The following is a 12,785-nucleotide window of genomic DNA, read 5'->3' as shown; positions in this document are numbered from 1 at the left end:
ATTGACCACAAACGGGCCACACCTTTCGCTCACAAGGCGGAGATCTTGGTCGTAAGAATGGCCCGGTACTATATCAGAGCTATGTACGCACTGTGCGTAGGCCCGGTGACGTTGACCCGATGCTATGCTTTTCGTATGCATGCATGTTCCACCATTACCATCTCGAAGCGGCCCAGGGAGGGGGAACTATGTGGCCACACAGGAATGAATGTGGTTTCCGTGGGTGTGAATTGTCCCTTCGCAGAATGGCGGGATGCTTATGTTTAATTGAGCAAGCCGGGTCTTTCTATGTCCGCGCCACGGAAAAATACAAAAGAGCGAAATGGAGGATAGATTCATCTTGTGAAGGGCTGTGGCGAGGCTGCCGCAGAGTGACGAGGCTGAGATAATTGAATCGAGCCTTGCCCCTTTTGACCTGACCGCGTCTGAAACAGGAAACTAAGCCGCACGACGAATCAAAATCCAGCTTGACAAAACCTCGCAGGACTCTTTCAACAGTCAACGCGACATAGAGGGCTTCCACAAGAAAAGGAAACAAAGGAAGAGATTGATTATTGCAGTCCAACACTCTGACTCCAAGGACTCTGTCCAGTGTAAATCTCACACAGAGAAAAGGTTCCAACGGGAGTCTGACTGTCTCGCTAAGGCCGATCGACCTTGTGCGGTTGTACGGACAGGTCAAGAAAACCTTACTCTGAGGAGATCGCGAGACGGGGCCGATTGGACCCTTTCCCCTTCCCTTCTTTCAGAAGAAGAATATACCACGTACAATTTCCATGCCGTCTCAGCATTAAAAATCAGAGCTCTACTATGGCGACGATCACAGCCTCCGTCATGGAGGCATCACCTCACCACTCCACCACAAACACCCCTTCTTCCGCAGACGACACCAACCTCTGGACACCGGCACAAGAATCGGCACTCCTCCAATCCATCGTGCGCTGGAAACCGGTGGGGATGCACAAACATTTCCGGATGATCGCCATCCGGGACCACCTCCTGTCCAGCGGGGCTATCAACCCGGAGGACAGCCACACCTCCACGGCAGGGATCTGGCGAAAGCTAGCGAGCCTGTATGATTTGGAAAAGCTGGATGAGCGGGAAGACTCCATCATCTTCGACGGCTCGGGCGTGGGGGCCGCCAGCGGCGTCGAGGATGACAGTGGCGGCGGCGGCGACGAGTCACGGAGGAGTGTCAGCAGTTCGAGGGGCGCAGAGTACTGGCGCGAATTCGAACTGCCGCGGGACGAGTTCGAGGAGATGATGTGGGAGAGACGGCTGGCGCTGGGAGAAAGCACCGAGAGCAGTCCGCTGACGCAGCCGCCGAGCCCGGACGTCGTGTCCGCCGCCGCCGGCACGAGGCGGGAGAGCACAGTAGCGGACACGGACGAGCCGCGGAGCTCGCCTGTCAGCGTCTCAGGTCGGATGTCAGGGAGAGGAGGCAGAGGAGGACGCGCCTCGACCCGCGCAGGCGGCGGCGGTGGCGGCGGCAGGCTGTCACGGCTGCAGAACGAGCTGGAGACGCCGAAAGGCGAGCGAAGCGCAAGCAGAAGGACGAGTAAGGCGCCGAGCATCGTAGAGCAGGAGCAGGATGAGGACAAGGTGATGGAGGACGCGGACGACGAGGACGGCGAAGAGGAGGAGCACGAGGAGAGTACGCCCGCCGAGGAGGACGAGGACGAGGAGGAGAGCGAGGAACACGAGGAAGAGGAAGCCGAGCAGAAGAGGAGCGGGCCTTCGAAACGAGGTCGCGGCGGAGGACGCAGAGGAAGAGGCAGGAAACGGGGGCGAAGGTAATCATGTACCTGAGCCCAATGGAAGATAGGCACGGCCTTTCATTTGGGATGAGACGGATGAGGCATCTACATCGACCCAACATTGCGGCTTAAACCACAGAGCATGCCATTGACATGACCTTTGACTACAATGGTCGTTCAGTGAACTTGCTCCGCAGGCAGATATCAAACCTGAGTGCGCCCCAGGCGCTCTGAACAGGCACCATCGCGGGCAATATCATCACCAGCGTTACCAACTCCAACCATCCTACCCCGTGTTGATCTTTACCATTCTCCCTAGGCTAACGCCGGCACTTGCTGTCTCGACTTGTCTTTATCACTACTCCTCTGTTTCTTGAAACAGCCAAAGCTATTCCGACTGCCGTCCCTCAATTTCTTCAACACCATCCGCATATCGCCCAATTCCTGCTGTAATCTCGTCCTCGCCTCGTTTGTCGTCCTCTTGTCCAACTCTGTGTATATCTGGCCCTGGGTCTCTCCGGCCTTGGGTGTCGAATAATGCGTCATCGTCTGCGCAATGAACTCCGTGTCCAGGGTCGCTTGCATCAACGCCGGAAGGCTGTACGTGTTGGGTTTGCGCTCTTTGAACCCATCAAGGAGAGCTTGCGAGATGTTCTCGAGCATGTAGGACAGGATCTCGCCCAGCAGAGGACTGTTCGAGCCTGTGGTGCTTGGGACGGTCGTGGAGACTTCCGTGTGGACCATCACTAGCCTCATCAATGCCGCATAAACGTATGGTCTGACTTGATCTGGTTTCGGGTTTGTAGGTACCCAACTGGGGGAATTGATACCGTCTTTGATGATTTGAGTCAGGTTCGCAACCATGGGTCGGGTGTATGCGTGGAAAAGTTTCGCATCGATTTGACCAAAGACGTCTTTGATAGTCTTGGACTCTTCTGCCAGCTTCACGGAGAATGAAGACTCAAACAGTTGAATAAGTGATGGTACATATTCGTTCCGCAGGGCTTTCAGGTTCGACATCGTCAGTAGCATGCGCACATTGCGGCTTGAGGCGTTGATGGCGTCTTGCATCAGCGTTTCGCTGGGAGTAGCACCGACGGCAATTGAGTTGAGGCTCGTCACCAAGACCCAGTCATCCTCATCCCCCTGGTTCAAAGCCTCCGTATTTTCTAGCATGCCACTGACTGCTTTGTAAATGCTGCTAACGAGCTGAGTCCGTACCATTTGCAAAAGTTTCGAAGGCGGGGGCGTAAGGATGTCGCGACCTCCTGGCTTGGTGGTCGTGTCGGAGAGATATAACACTTGTTGCATACCCAGCAGCACTTTTCTCTCAAAGGCTTCAATGTACATCGGCATGCGAGTTTGGTCGCGTTTCTCTGGCGACCTCACCCAATCCTCCATTGACTTACAGCTTTCCGCATCTTTGCTCCAGGCTTCACAGACAGCTCTCATACATCTTTCTCGGGCTCCTGCGATCATGGCCTTGATCTTTTCATACATCGCGTTGTTGTTGCTCACTGGGCCCAGAGCCACCATTTCGCCGGCACCGACTCCGACAAGGGTAAGGATTTTCTGAAGATAGTGCACAGCGCTCAGGGCATTGGAGTGAGGTGGCCAGAATGCATAATCTTCCCATGGCTCGCCTTTCTTTTCTGCTGCCGCAGGTAGGTTGTTGGGATCAAGTCTGCCTATTCGGCCATCAGTGGGAGAAAAGGCGGCTCCCATGTGAGGGGTAGTGGGTGTACCGGCGGATCCTGGTACTGGCGAGAACAAAGACGAGATGTCTTCAGCGGGCGGATCCGCAAAGAGGGAGAAGACAGCATCCCTCAGCTGGCTGACCAGCTCGGTAGCGCCGCTCCGCAACCCATTGGCCTCTGATTCCGACATTTGGAGATGTTTGCTGCTCTCGCCTTCATAGCCAGTGGGTAAGCTTTTCTGTTTGTTGCCGTCGATAAACGACTGTGCTGTCTCCCAAAAGTCGACAACCTCTCCCAGCAATCCGCTCGACAAGGATAGAAGCTTCGTGAAGTAGGTCAGGATGCAGTTCCAGAAATCGATAACGTCCTCAGTGTCGAGAGTTTCGGGCCGCTCTTTCGAGGCTTGCCGCAAGAACACCGCAACAGTCTCGGAGGATGGACGTTCTCCAACTGCCAGTCGGCGGCGCAGAATCTCGATTTCAATCTTGGATCTCTCCACGACGGCGGCAATCTTGTTCTTCAAGAAATCGTACCTGCTCAAGAGATACACCCATATCGGACTCTCTTCCACACCCAGGTGCAACAAGACCGTGATAAGCTCCATATGCTCTTCTGCCTGGGAGATCCCGGAAAGCGGAAGAGCGGCCGAAGTGCTGGAAAGTCTGCGCCAAATATCCCGTTTCAGGGCCTTTATTTGTTCATCCACATTTGACCACATTTTCCCAACGATGACAACTCGATAGACTTCATCATCGGAAAGACCCCGTCCAGTTTGTTTCACCTCTTCGCCCAAGGCTCGAGCCTCAGCAGCATACCGACGAGCAGAATTGTATAGCTCTACAATTCTGTCGTAGTCTCTCTGGTTGATGGCTTCGCTCAGATTCGAACCCAGCTCAAAGATTGCCCTGTCCTTCTCCAACGCATTCAAAATGACTTTTAATTTTGTTTCTCGTTCCTTTCCTCCTAATGCTGGTCCCCAGACTTCCTCGGCCTTTTGGCTGACCTCCGAGAGTGAGCTCTTCATTCCTTGCACGCCGTAGTCCGTCTCCTTGCGTAGTGCATTTTTGCTCGGACGCTGAGAGGATGCCATCCCAGCAGCGCTGCCACTGCTAATGTTCCGAAAGTGGATGCCACTGATACGACGAGAATGCTTGGGAGATGGAGGGCTATTAGCATGCGACTCCATTCCCTGATTCCGCATTTCCGTATAGACATTGTCGATAGTGGCTTTGGCGCGAACGAAGCGCTCAAAGTTGGTCTCCACCAAGGCTTTGAGTGGCGCCGACTGCTGGTCAATGGACCTAGCCAGATATTTGGATCCTTGTATCAGGTCTTCTGTGGTATCGTCGGAATGAGTTGTGGCCAGAAATAGTTCGGGAGAAAACGTGGTCGAGGAGAGCATGAATTTGTTCCTCGTCCGGGCATCATTTTCCACCGAGTGGCCCAGGTTCGTTAAAGAGGTCACGACGCTTAACGGAGCGCCCAACGGATCTGGTTCATCTTTCTGGACCAGGTTTGCTCTTCCCTCGACCGTCCTCTGGGACCCAGGAAGAAGACTCTTCCTCTCACTAGCGGTCCTTTCCAGGGCTGAGTAACGGGAGCGAGACCGCCGGACGCCGGCGGCATCCGTGTCCTCATCATCGCTGTCCAGCTCTTTCGGATATTCTGTGGGGAACGGGTTGGCTATGTTGTAGTAGTTCAGCACATCTCGTGCCTGGGCCATGACGAACAATACGACGGCGATTCATTCATTGATGTTCTGGAGACACAGCTTGTGGTTTGTCGTGTCAGACCCAGTGAAAGCCGAGCCAGGAGACTCGGGACATTTCTCGGCATCACGTGCGCGCTTACATAACGGGGTTCGAGCTGCCCCCCTGCAAACTGTGATGTAACTGGCACGTTCTTGGGTCGATAAAACATTTCAGAACAAGCTCCACCACTTGAAGCTCTGGCACTATCTTTGCAAAGTAAAGGAACTGCGCCAATTTCTCAACTTCACTCCTTGCTCCATGTGGTGAACAGGAACCCTTTGCTGAAGCTGTTCTGCTCCCTTCGCTCAGCAATTGCACCCGCACACTTGCCCACTATGATCGCTTCGCGAGTATTCGCTGCTCCAGCTCGCCAGTGCTTGCGAAAAGCTTGCACTCAGCCAACATGGGCTCCCGCATACTTCCAGGTACTTGACCAATGCTGCGAGAAGCTTCGCAGTGCATAATTGACTGATTCCGGCCATTCAGACTCAACCTAGACGCTACATTACGACCGCGGAAGAGGACAAGGTCGCCAAATTCAAGGGCAAGAAAGGATCAGACGGAAACTACACTGTGACGTTAATAGAAGGAGATGGCATTGGTCCCGAGATCTCGCAATCCGTCAAGGACATCTACAAAGCTGCAAAGGTGCCGATTGTGTGGGAGCCCGTCGATGTCACGCCTCGCCTGAAGGAGGGCCGGACTGTGATTCCCGACGAAGCCATCGAGTCCGTGAAGAAGAACTATGTCGCTCTGAAGGGACCCCTCGCAACCCCCGTAGGCAAAGGCCATGTCTCTCTCAACCTCACTCTCCGACGGACCTTCAACCTGTTTGCCAACGTCCGGCCGTGCCGCAGTATAGAAGGCTACAAGACGCCCTACGACAACGTGGACACTGTGCTCATTCGAGAAAACACGGAAGGAGAATATTCAGGCATCGAACACGTCGTGGTGGACGGTGTCGTGCAGTCCATTAAACTGATCACCCGTGCCGCCTCCGAGCGGGTCTTGAGATACGCATTCCAGTACGCCCGGGACGTGAACAAAAAGAAGGTCCGAGTGGTGCACAAAGCGACCATCATGAAGATGTCCGATGGTCTCTTCCTCAGCACCGCAAGGGACGTCTCCAAGGACTTTCCCGATATTGAATTCGACGCCGAACTCCTGGACAATGCCTGCTTGAAGATCACGACCGACCCGGGCCCATATTCCGACAAGGTTCTCGTCATGCCCAACCTCTACGGCGACATCCTGTCAGACATGTGCGCCGGCTTGATCGGTGGATTGGGTCTCACTCCTTCGGGCAACATTGGCGACGAGTGCTCCATCTTTGAAGCCGTGCACGGTTCCGCCCCGGATATCGCAGGAAAGGGCCTCGCGAACCCGACTGCCCTGCTGCTGAGTAGCATCATGATGCTGCGGCACATGGGACTGAACGAGCACGCGGTCAAGATTGAGAACGCCATCTTCGCGACCTTGAAGGAAGGCAAGACCTTGACGGGAGACTTGGGCGGAAAGGCAAAGACGCACGAATACGCCGCTGCTATTATCAACCATTTGTAAATATCGCAGATTGAGCTTGGGGAGACGGGCATGGGTCTCCTTCATGGCAGGAATGGAGGACACAAATTTGTTGCACGTCCTCGACGCCTTTGCACCACAAGAGACGAGCTGAGCGATACAAAGTCGATGCACCCGTGCGTGGTTTATGGCGCCTCTAACAACCCATGCGAACGTGTGGATGGCAATGGTCGGGAACGATGCAGAGAGAAGCAAGAAGTTCACACTTTTTTTTTATCCGTGCTTTGATTTGGTTCTGGTCTGGTATGGTTGATGTATGAATCTACAAGTATCACACTAGAGCGATCGACCTGCAGAGTCATGCAAATAACAACGTATTGATTGAACAAGAGCCATGCGAGTTGTTTCCACGATAGATGTGTGGTGCGAGCCTGTTCCATCAAACAGCAGAGCATACAAAATATCTCATGGCTAGCTAGCCTGTTCCTTCAAATTGCCTTGACAACAACAGAAAGGTGTCCCTTTGGTGAAGAAACGCATTGGACGGAATAGCTAGCTTGCTAGCTGGCCGGTCGGTCTGTTGGTGGTAAGCTTGAATGAGGCATTTTAATGCGCGCAATGTATGGGTGGGTCGGAAGGAAGACGGGAAACCCCGGCAAACAATATATTGCCCAGGATAGGAAGATTCCGAGAAGAGAAAGAGGGCCACGACACAATACTTCAGGCAAGGCAAGGCAAGGCAAGACTGTGGGTTTGGGTTTGTTTCCTTCAATGTCGGTCTCTTTATTAACAAAGGCGTCGAAAACCAGGTATCAAGCCTCGACAGGTCCCACCGTGACAGTCTCGCGATCCCTCATCTCCTTGACCCGTCTTTCGCGCTGCAGGCCCTTCTCCACGCCCCTCTTCTTCCTCATCATTTTGTCGAATCGCCCTCGCGCGCCGAGTTTGATCTTGGTAATCATGTCGGCGGCCTGTCCCTTGGTCAGGTCGCGTTCAGTCAGAGGCTCCTGCTCGTCCTCGGAAACGTCGCGGAGCCGGTTGAGCCAGTCGAGCTGGCCCTGTGAGGCGGGGGATTTGCGCCAGGAGGACGACGTGGCGATGAAGATGCGTTCGAATTTTTGAGAAGCGAACGTGTCGGCGGCGTGCAGGGCGTCGCTTAGCGTTGCGGCGGTCGCGATGGTGCGAGGACGGGACCAGGGCGATTTGGAAGTCTTAGAGACGGGGATTGAATGCTTCCATGTGACCACGAATGAGGCGTCATCTTGATGAGACCCGGCATCAGAGTCGGATGGAGACTCGAGGGGATTGGGGGCGAGACGGCGTTCGAGAATGAGGAAGCCGCCTTTCGCAACGAGAGCGTACTTGTTGGAATCGATTTGAACCCATGCATTGGGCGATATGGCACGCAGATGTCGTTCGCCCGAGGTATCTTCGATGAGATCGTGCACAGAATCATAGTGGGTGAACTCGAGATGGTGGTCGCCAGACCCGCCGTTAGAGCCAACAAGGTGTCCTGACGCTTCCGTAGAAACCGCGTTCTCTATTCGGCTATCCTTCAACGCTTTCAAGTCGTCCACTTTGGCTGACTTGACCATCTCAGACGGATCAAGGCCAAAAAGAGTTGGAACTGTCACGATGCCAGTTTCAAGCGAGGCAACCATGTCAATCACATGGCAGTCCGTCTTGCCCGGGTATAATCGCATACCGCGGCCAATCATCTGAACAAGCAAATTGCGGGATTTGGTCGGTCGCGCAAGGAGCACGCAGTCAATATTGGGCACATCAGTTCCTTCAGTAAAGACACCGCAATTCAACAACACAGGAAATTCGCGGTTCTTGAATGCGTCGAGTCGTTCACCGCGCACGCTTTTCTTCGTGTTGCTGGTGATGGACTGCGCATTGATGCCGTGTTTTCGGAATGTGGAGGTCAGGCTCGCTACGTGGTTCAAATCGACACAGAAGACCAAAGTCGATTTCCGATCTCTGGCTTCTTCCATCCATGCACGTACGGTGATGTCGTTGGTGATTTCCGTATTCACGGCCGCAGAGAGTTGACCTGTCTGAAAATCTCCATCTTTGCCACTTCGAACTCGTGATAGATCCGCTTTTGATTTCACCGTGGTGAACATGACATCCGAAAGCCACTTTTCGCCAATCATGTCGACGTAGTCCTTATGGTAAACAATATGGTCGATCGCCGCCCCCAGCTTGAGGCCATCAAAGCGGGAGAAAGTGGCCGAGACGCCAACCAGCGCTGGACCAGAGCTTGTCTGCTTTTCCAGGCCAAAATGTTGGAGGATTTGGAGATACCCTGGGGCCACGATGTGATGAGCTTCATCGACCAGGACCAGCTTGAATTTTTCGGGATCGTATTTGCTCAGCCGTTCGCCGGAGACCATGCTGCGGACCGACGCCACGGTAATGTCTGCGGCACCTGAAGCATGAATGTCTCCCATCTCAATGTCTATGCTCTTTTCAGGGTATGCTCTCTCACAATGCCGTGCTGCCTGCTCTACCAGCTCTCGCCGGTGAGCAAGAATGAGGGTCTGTTGAGCAATCCGGGTCGGCGGCTCGATTCGATCGATCAATCGTGTGAATATCACCTGGCGGAAGCAGCGTTAGCATTGCTCTGATGTAGCCACCACCTCCGACACCAAGCGCACCGTCTTGCCACTTCCAGTAGCTAATGAGATGCCCAGGCGCCTGTGGCCCTTGCTCAGATATGAGAGAACTGATTGAATGCATTCTTCTTGATATGCTCGAAGTTGGATCACTTCGTCACGAGCCACTGGTGGCGTACGGTTGACAATGGTCGCCAGCGACCGAGTTGCAAGTGGTGGAATCAGCAAGCATTTCGCTGGACGGCCAAGTGCGAACAGCCATCTGGAGGATATTATCATAGTCTAGCACAATGCTGCATTGTGGGACAAATGGCTCGGTAGTAGCTTTGAGTTGAGCGTGTATTAATTAGACCTTTTTGGGATTGACCCCGTATTATTGTGATGTCCAGATCGCCAAGGATCAATTGCTCCTGCAGCCTACCTAGGTACCTAGTACGCCAATCATGCCTTCTCCTTGCTGAATGCACCGAATCACCAATATCATTCTATCCTGGTGAGATCGCATTTCGTGATTGCTCCCTCAGCACCACTACCACACTGAGTTAATACGCTATATCCATCTTCCTAACACTCGCACCGAAATAGCGACAAGAGAGTATCAAAAAGTAAGTGCAGAATATCCTAATCTCCTTGTGCCTGTTATCAAGACCATATTCACGTGTCGACACCCGATAAAGTATATCTGTACGACAACTTCCCGAGGTCTCTAACAAAATTGGAAGTTGAACCTCCTGAAAGGGAATTATGTTGGTACCTGCAACTATTGCTCTTCTTCTTCATCCGCCAAAGTTAATCAGAATTCATTCTTCGAGTTGCTGGCTACCTGGGCCTCTCTCTCAACACTCGACTATACTTATTCTCAAAAGCACGCTTGACGGGGAGAAAATACAAACTATAATTTTACTGCTTACTCTCCTGATCTCCTGCACAGCAGCTCCTAGGCTCGGAAGCGACCTCGGGTTTTTCACAGTGCAGTTGGCCCAAGGAGAGCAGCTGTATTGTCCTACATGGGATCGTGTCCGCGGAAGTCCGACTGAGCAGCTTACTAGACACAGTACTCCACGGAGATCCCGGGCGCAATGTATCTGTGAAGTCATCTTCTACAGCCGATGATAAAGCCATGGGCGAGTCAACGCCGCACGAGTGACCAGTCTGTAGTGTGGGCTGACTCTGGATTGTTTATTGAAGGTGAAACGACAAGAAGCTACGTTCTTTTACTACTCGGAAACATGGGCTCGGTATCCCAAAAAGACTTCACGGCACGTCTGGCGGGGCGTCTCGTCAACGAATATCCTGCCGACCAGCGCGACCAAATGAAAGAATGCTACGGCTTCGTGGAAAGAGTATTTGGGGAGAATGGCGACGCTTTCATATACAAAGATCAGCGCGGAGCTCTGATGGGACCCTTTCCCACGATCGCATACGATGCCCGAATGGCTCCAGCGTTTCTGCAGATCATGGCCGGCATAGCAAAACTAGGGGTTCCTTCTGATGTTCAGGAGGTCGTTGTTTTGGCAGTGGCGGCCAAACACCAGGCCGGGTACGCGCTCTACAGTCACGGCGCATCGGCAAAGAAATCAGGAATTCTCAGCTCCACAGAGGTCGATCTCCTCAGCCAGGGCAGGAAACCACCGGGCTTGAATAAGCGCTGCAGCGTAGCGTATGACGCGATGCGACACCTGCTGTACATCCCTGGTCCGATGCCCCAGGAACATTGGGACAAGCTGTTGGAATGCTTCGGCAAGGACGCAACGATCGGGTTTGTGCACTGTGTTGGCTTTTTTTGTTATATGTCCATGGTGCTAAACGCGACCGACGCACCTGTGCCCCAATAAATTACATAGCCAAGCACGACATCGTCAAATTCATGTCAAGGTGTTGCTAAACATAAGAGTTTCCATACGAATCTGCAAGAGGTCGTTCTTATCCATCGGCGGTCAGATTTCCATGAGAGTAAACTATGCTCATACAACCTAGCCATGACGCGGAAAAGCGCTTGCCAACGACATCGTGGGTGTTCAGTGTACATGCCCATGCGTCGCAGTCTTCACATCCGCAAGCAGTCAGATGGTCGCCCTGCTTGTCTAGACGTTGCCACCCACCGGTATCTATCTAGCTGCACTCAAAGAGGCATACATCATCATAACTCGTAGCAATTATGACACTAGGTAGGCACTACTTGGTGAACATGCTCAAGGACGGTAGTACATTGCAGTTGACACACCAGTCAATGCCTAGTATGAGATGTGCCCAATACTGATGAGTCTACCGCCTTCGTCGTGTCAGTCGTGTAGGTTGAGTTATCTGTCGGCAAGATGACCTTGTGCGGGAATTCCACGTAACCTTTGCCGGTAACAAAAGTGATCTGCCAGGGTACGTCGCCTGCACTCCGGTGGGCCAGCGACAAGAACATGTCGGCATGTCCCTGAGGGCTCGCACCTGTGAACATAGGAACGCCATGCTCATCGCGCTCATCCACAAAGAAGAAACGAGTGTTCTGGTCGCGATAGCGCGAGTCAGCCAGCTCAACCATATGTGCCGAGGCGCATTTTCCCATGCCGAGTGTCAAGACCCCTGCGAGTGGCCCCTCGTTCAGTATGTTGCCGGTGTAGATGAAAGTCTTCGGGGCCTCCTTGGGGAGGGTTGCGAAACTGGCCAGGGCTTCCTTTAACGCGATGAAAGCAGAGGTGGTATTGACCTCCATGTCCTTGACGAAGACGTCTGTCGGGACGTCGAACGTGCTGGACTCTTTCGTCCAATACATTCTAAAGGCTGGCCGCGCAACAACATCAGCTTCTGCTTGGTCTTCGAGGTCCGGGAGCATGGATGGATGGGTTTTGCGCTCCGAGATTACTTACCATTGTAGATGACCACGCTTGGCTCGCCCCATCTCTTCCGGACCGCTTCAAATGCGTCGCCGACGGTGGAGAGCGAGGTCAGGTCAGCGGGTATGTAAAGGACGCCGTCTCTTTCCCCTGCTTCCAGTGATCGAGCAACAGCCGCAACCTTGTAGCCCTTCTTCTTAAACTCCTCCACTGCGCATAAGCCGATCTGTTTTCCCGCACCAAACACGATAGCGATCTGTCCAGCCATGATTGATACTCTTTGCACGGCCAAAGGAACCACCAGTGCCAGATCAATCGAGATCTATAACGACTCGCGCAATATACATCACAGTAAAGCTTGGGTAAAGCGGCGAAAGTAGCAATCGGGCGAAAGGGCCCCCCGGAATTTCCATGGACATCCCCATGTTCGCCATCTTGCAAGTGTTCGGAGAATCAGGCTTCTGAGCAGATGGCCCGGTCAAGGTGTGCTCGCGTACCTACAACTTTTCCGAGCTGGAATTGCCGCGGGAGGTCAACATTGCACGTAACCCGAGGCAAGGTGTGCGCAAAATTTGGTAGCAGTCTCTCATGGCTCGCCGGGACCAGCCAGCGC

General features: G+C 53.4%; 6 protein-coding genes across 6 annotated transcripts; 3 read left to right on the top strand and 3 right to left on the bottom strand.

Annotated features, from left to right (window-relative positions):
- Window positions 1-810: 810 nt before the first annotated feature.
- Window positions 811-1,797, top strand: Z520_03964 (uncharacterized protein; the record flags this gene model as incomplete). The annotated part of the gene is made up of 1 exon (XM_016774474.1): window positions 811-1,797. One exon carries the CDS (start codon window positions 811-813, stop codon window positions 1,795-1,797), a length of 987 nt encoding a protein of 328 aa, XP_016634401.1.
- Window positions 1,798-2,072: 275 nt separating this feature from the next.
- Z520_03963 (uncharacterized protein) lies at window positions 2,073-5,177 on the bottom strand (the record flags this gene model as incomplete). Its single annotated transcript, XM_016774473.1, has 1 exon — window positions 2,073-5,177. The coding sequence occupies one exon, from the start codon at window positions 5,175-5,177 to the stop codon at window positions 2,073-2,075; it is 3,105 nt and encodes a 1,034-aa protein (XP_016634400.1).
- Window positions 5,178-5,540: 363 nt separating this feature from the next.
- Window positions 5,541-6,768, top strand: Z520_03962 (isocitrate dehydrogenase [NAD] subunit 2, mitochondrial; the record flags this gene model as incomplete). Its single annotated transcript, XM_016774472.1, has 2 exons — window positions 5,541-5,630; window positions 5,692-6,768. The coding sequence occupies 2 exons, from the start codon at window positions 5,541-5,543 to the stop codon at window positions 6,766-6,768; spliced, it is 1,167 nt and encodes a 388-aa protein (XP_016634399.1).
- A 770-nt stretch (window positions 6,769-7,538) lies between these two features.
- On the bottom strand, window positions 7,539-9,626 carry Z520_03961 (uncharacterized protein; the record flags this gene model as incomplete). The annotated part of the gene is made up of 2 exons (XM_016774471.1): window positions 7,539-9,329; window positions 9,390-9,626. The coding sequence occupies 2 exons, from the start codon at window positions 9,624-9,626 to the stop codon at window positions 7,539-7,541; spliced, it is 2,028 nt and encodes a 675-aa protein (XP_016634398.1).
- A 950-nt stretch (window positions 9,627-10,576) lies between these two features.
- Window positions 10,577-11,182, top strand: Z520_03960 (uncharacterized protein; the record flags this gene model as incomplete). The annotated part of the gene is made up of 1 exon (XM_016774470.1): window positions 10,577-11,182. One exon carries the CDS (start codon window positions 10,577-10,579, stop codon window positions 11,180-11,182), a length of 606 nt encoding a protein of 201 aa, XP_016634397.1.
- Window positions 11,183-11,574: 392 nt separating this feature from the next.
- On the bottom strand, window positions 11,575-12,440 carry Z520_03959 (uncharacterized protein; the record flags this gene model as incomplete). Its single annotated transcript, XM_016774469.1, has 2 exons — window positions 11,575-12,119; window positions 12,206-12,440. 2 exons carry the CDS (start codon window positions 12,438-12,440, stop codon window positions 11,575-11,577), a joined length of 780 nt encoding a protein of 259 aa, XP_016634396.1.
- Window positions 12,441-12,785: the final 345 nt, after the last annotated feature.

The sequence above is a fragment of the Fonsecaea multimorphosa genome (genome assembly GCF_000836435.1).
Source record: "Fonsecaea multimorphosa CBS 102226 unplaced genomic scaffold supercont1.6, whole genome shotgun sequence".
NCBI lineage: Eukaryota > Fungi > Ascomycota > Eurotiomycetes > Chaetothyriales > Herpotrichiellaceae > Fonsecaea > Fonsecaea multimorphosa.
Note: the sequence above shows the minus strand (reverse complement) of the source record. Positions and strands in the feature narration are given on the sequence as shown.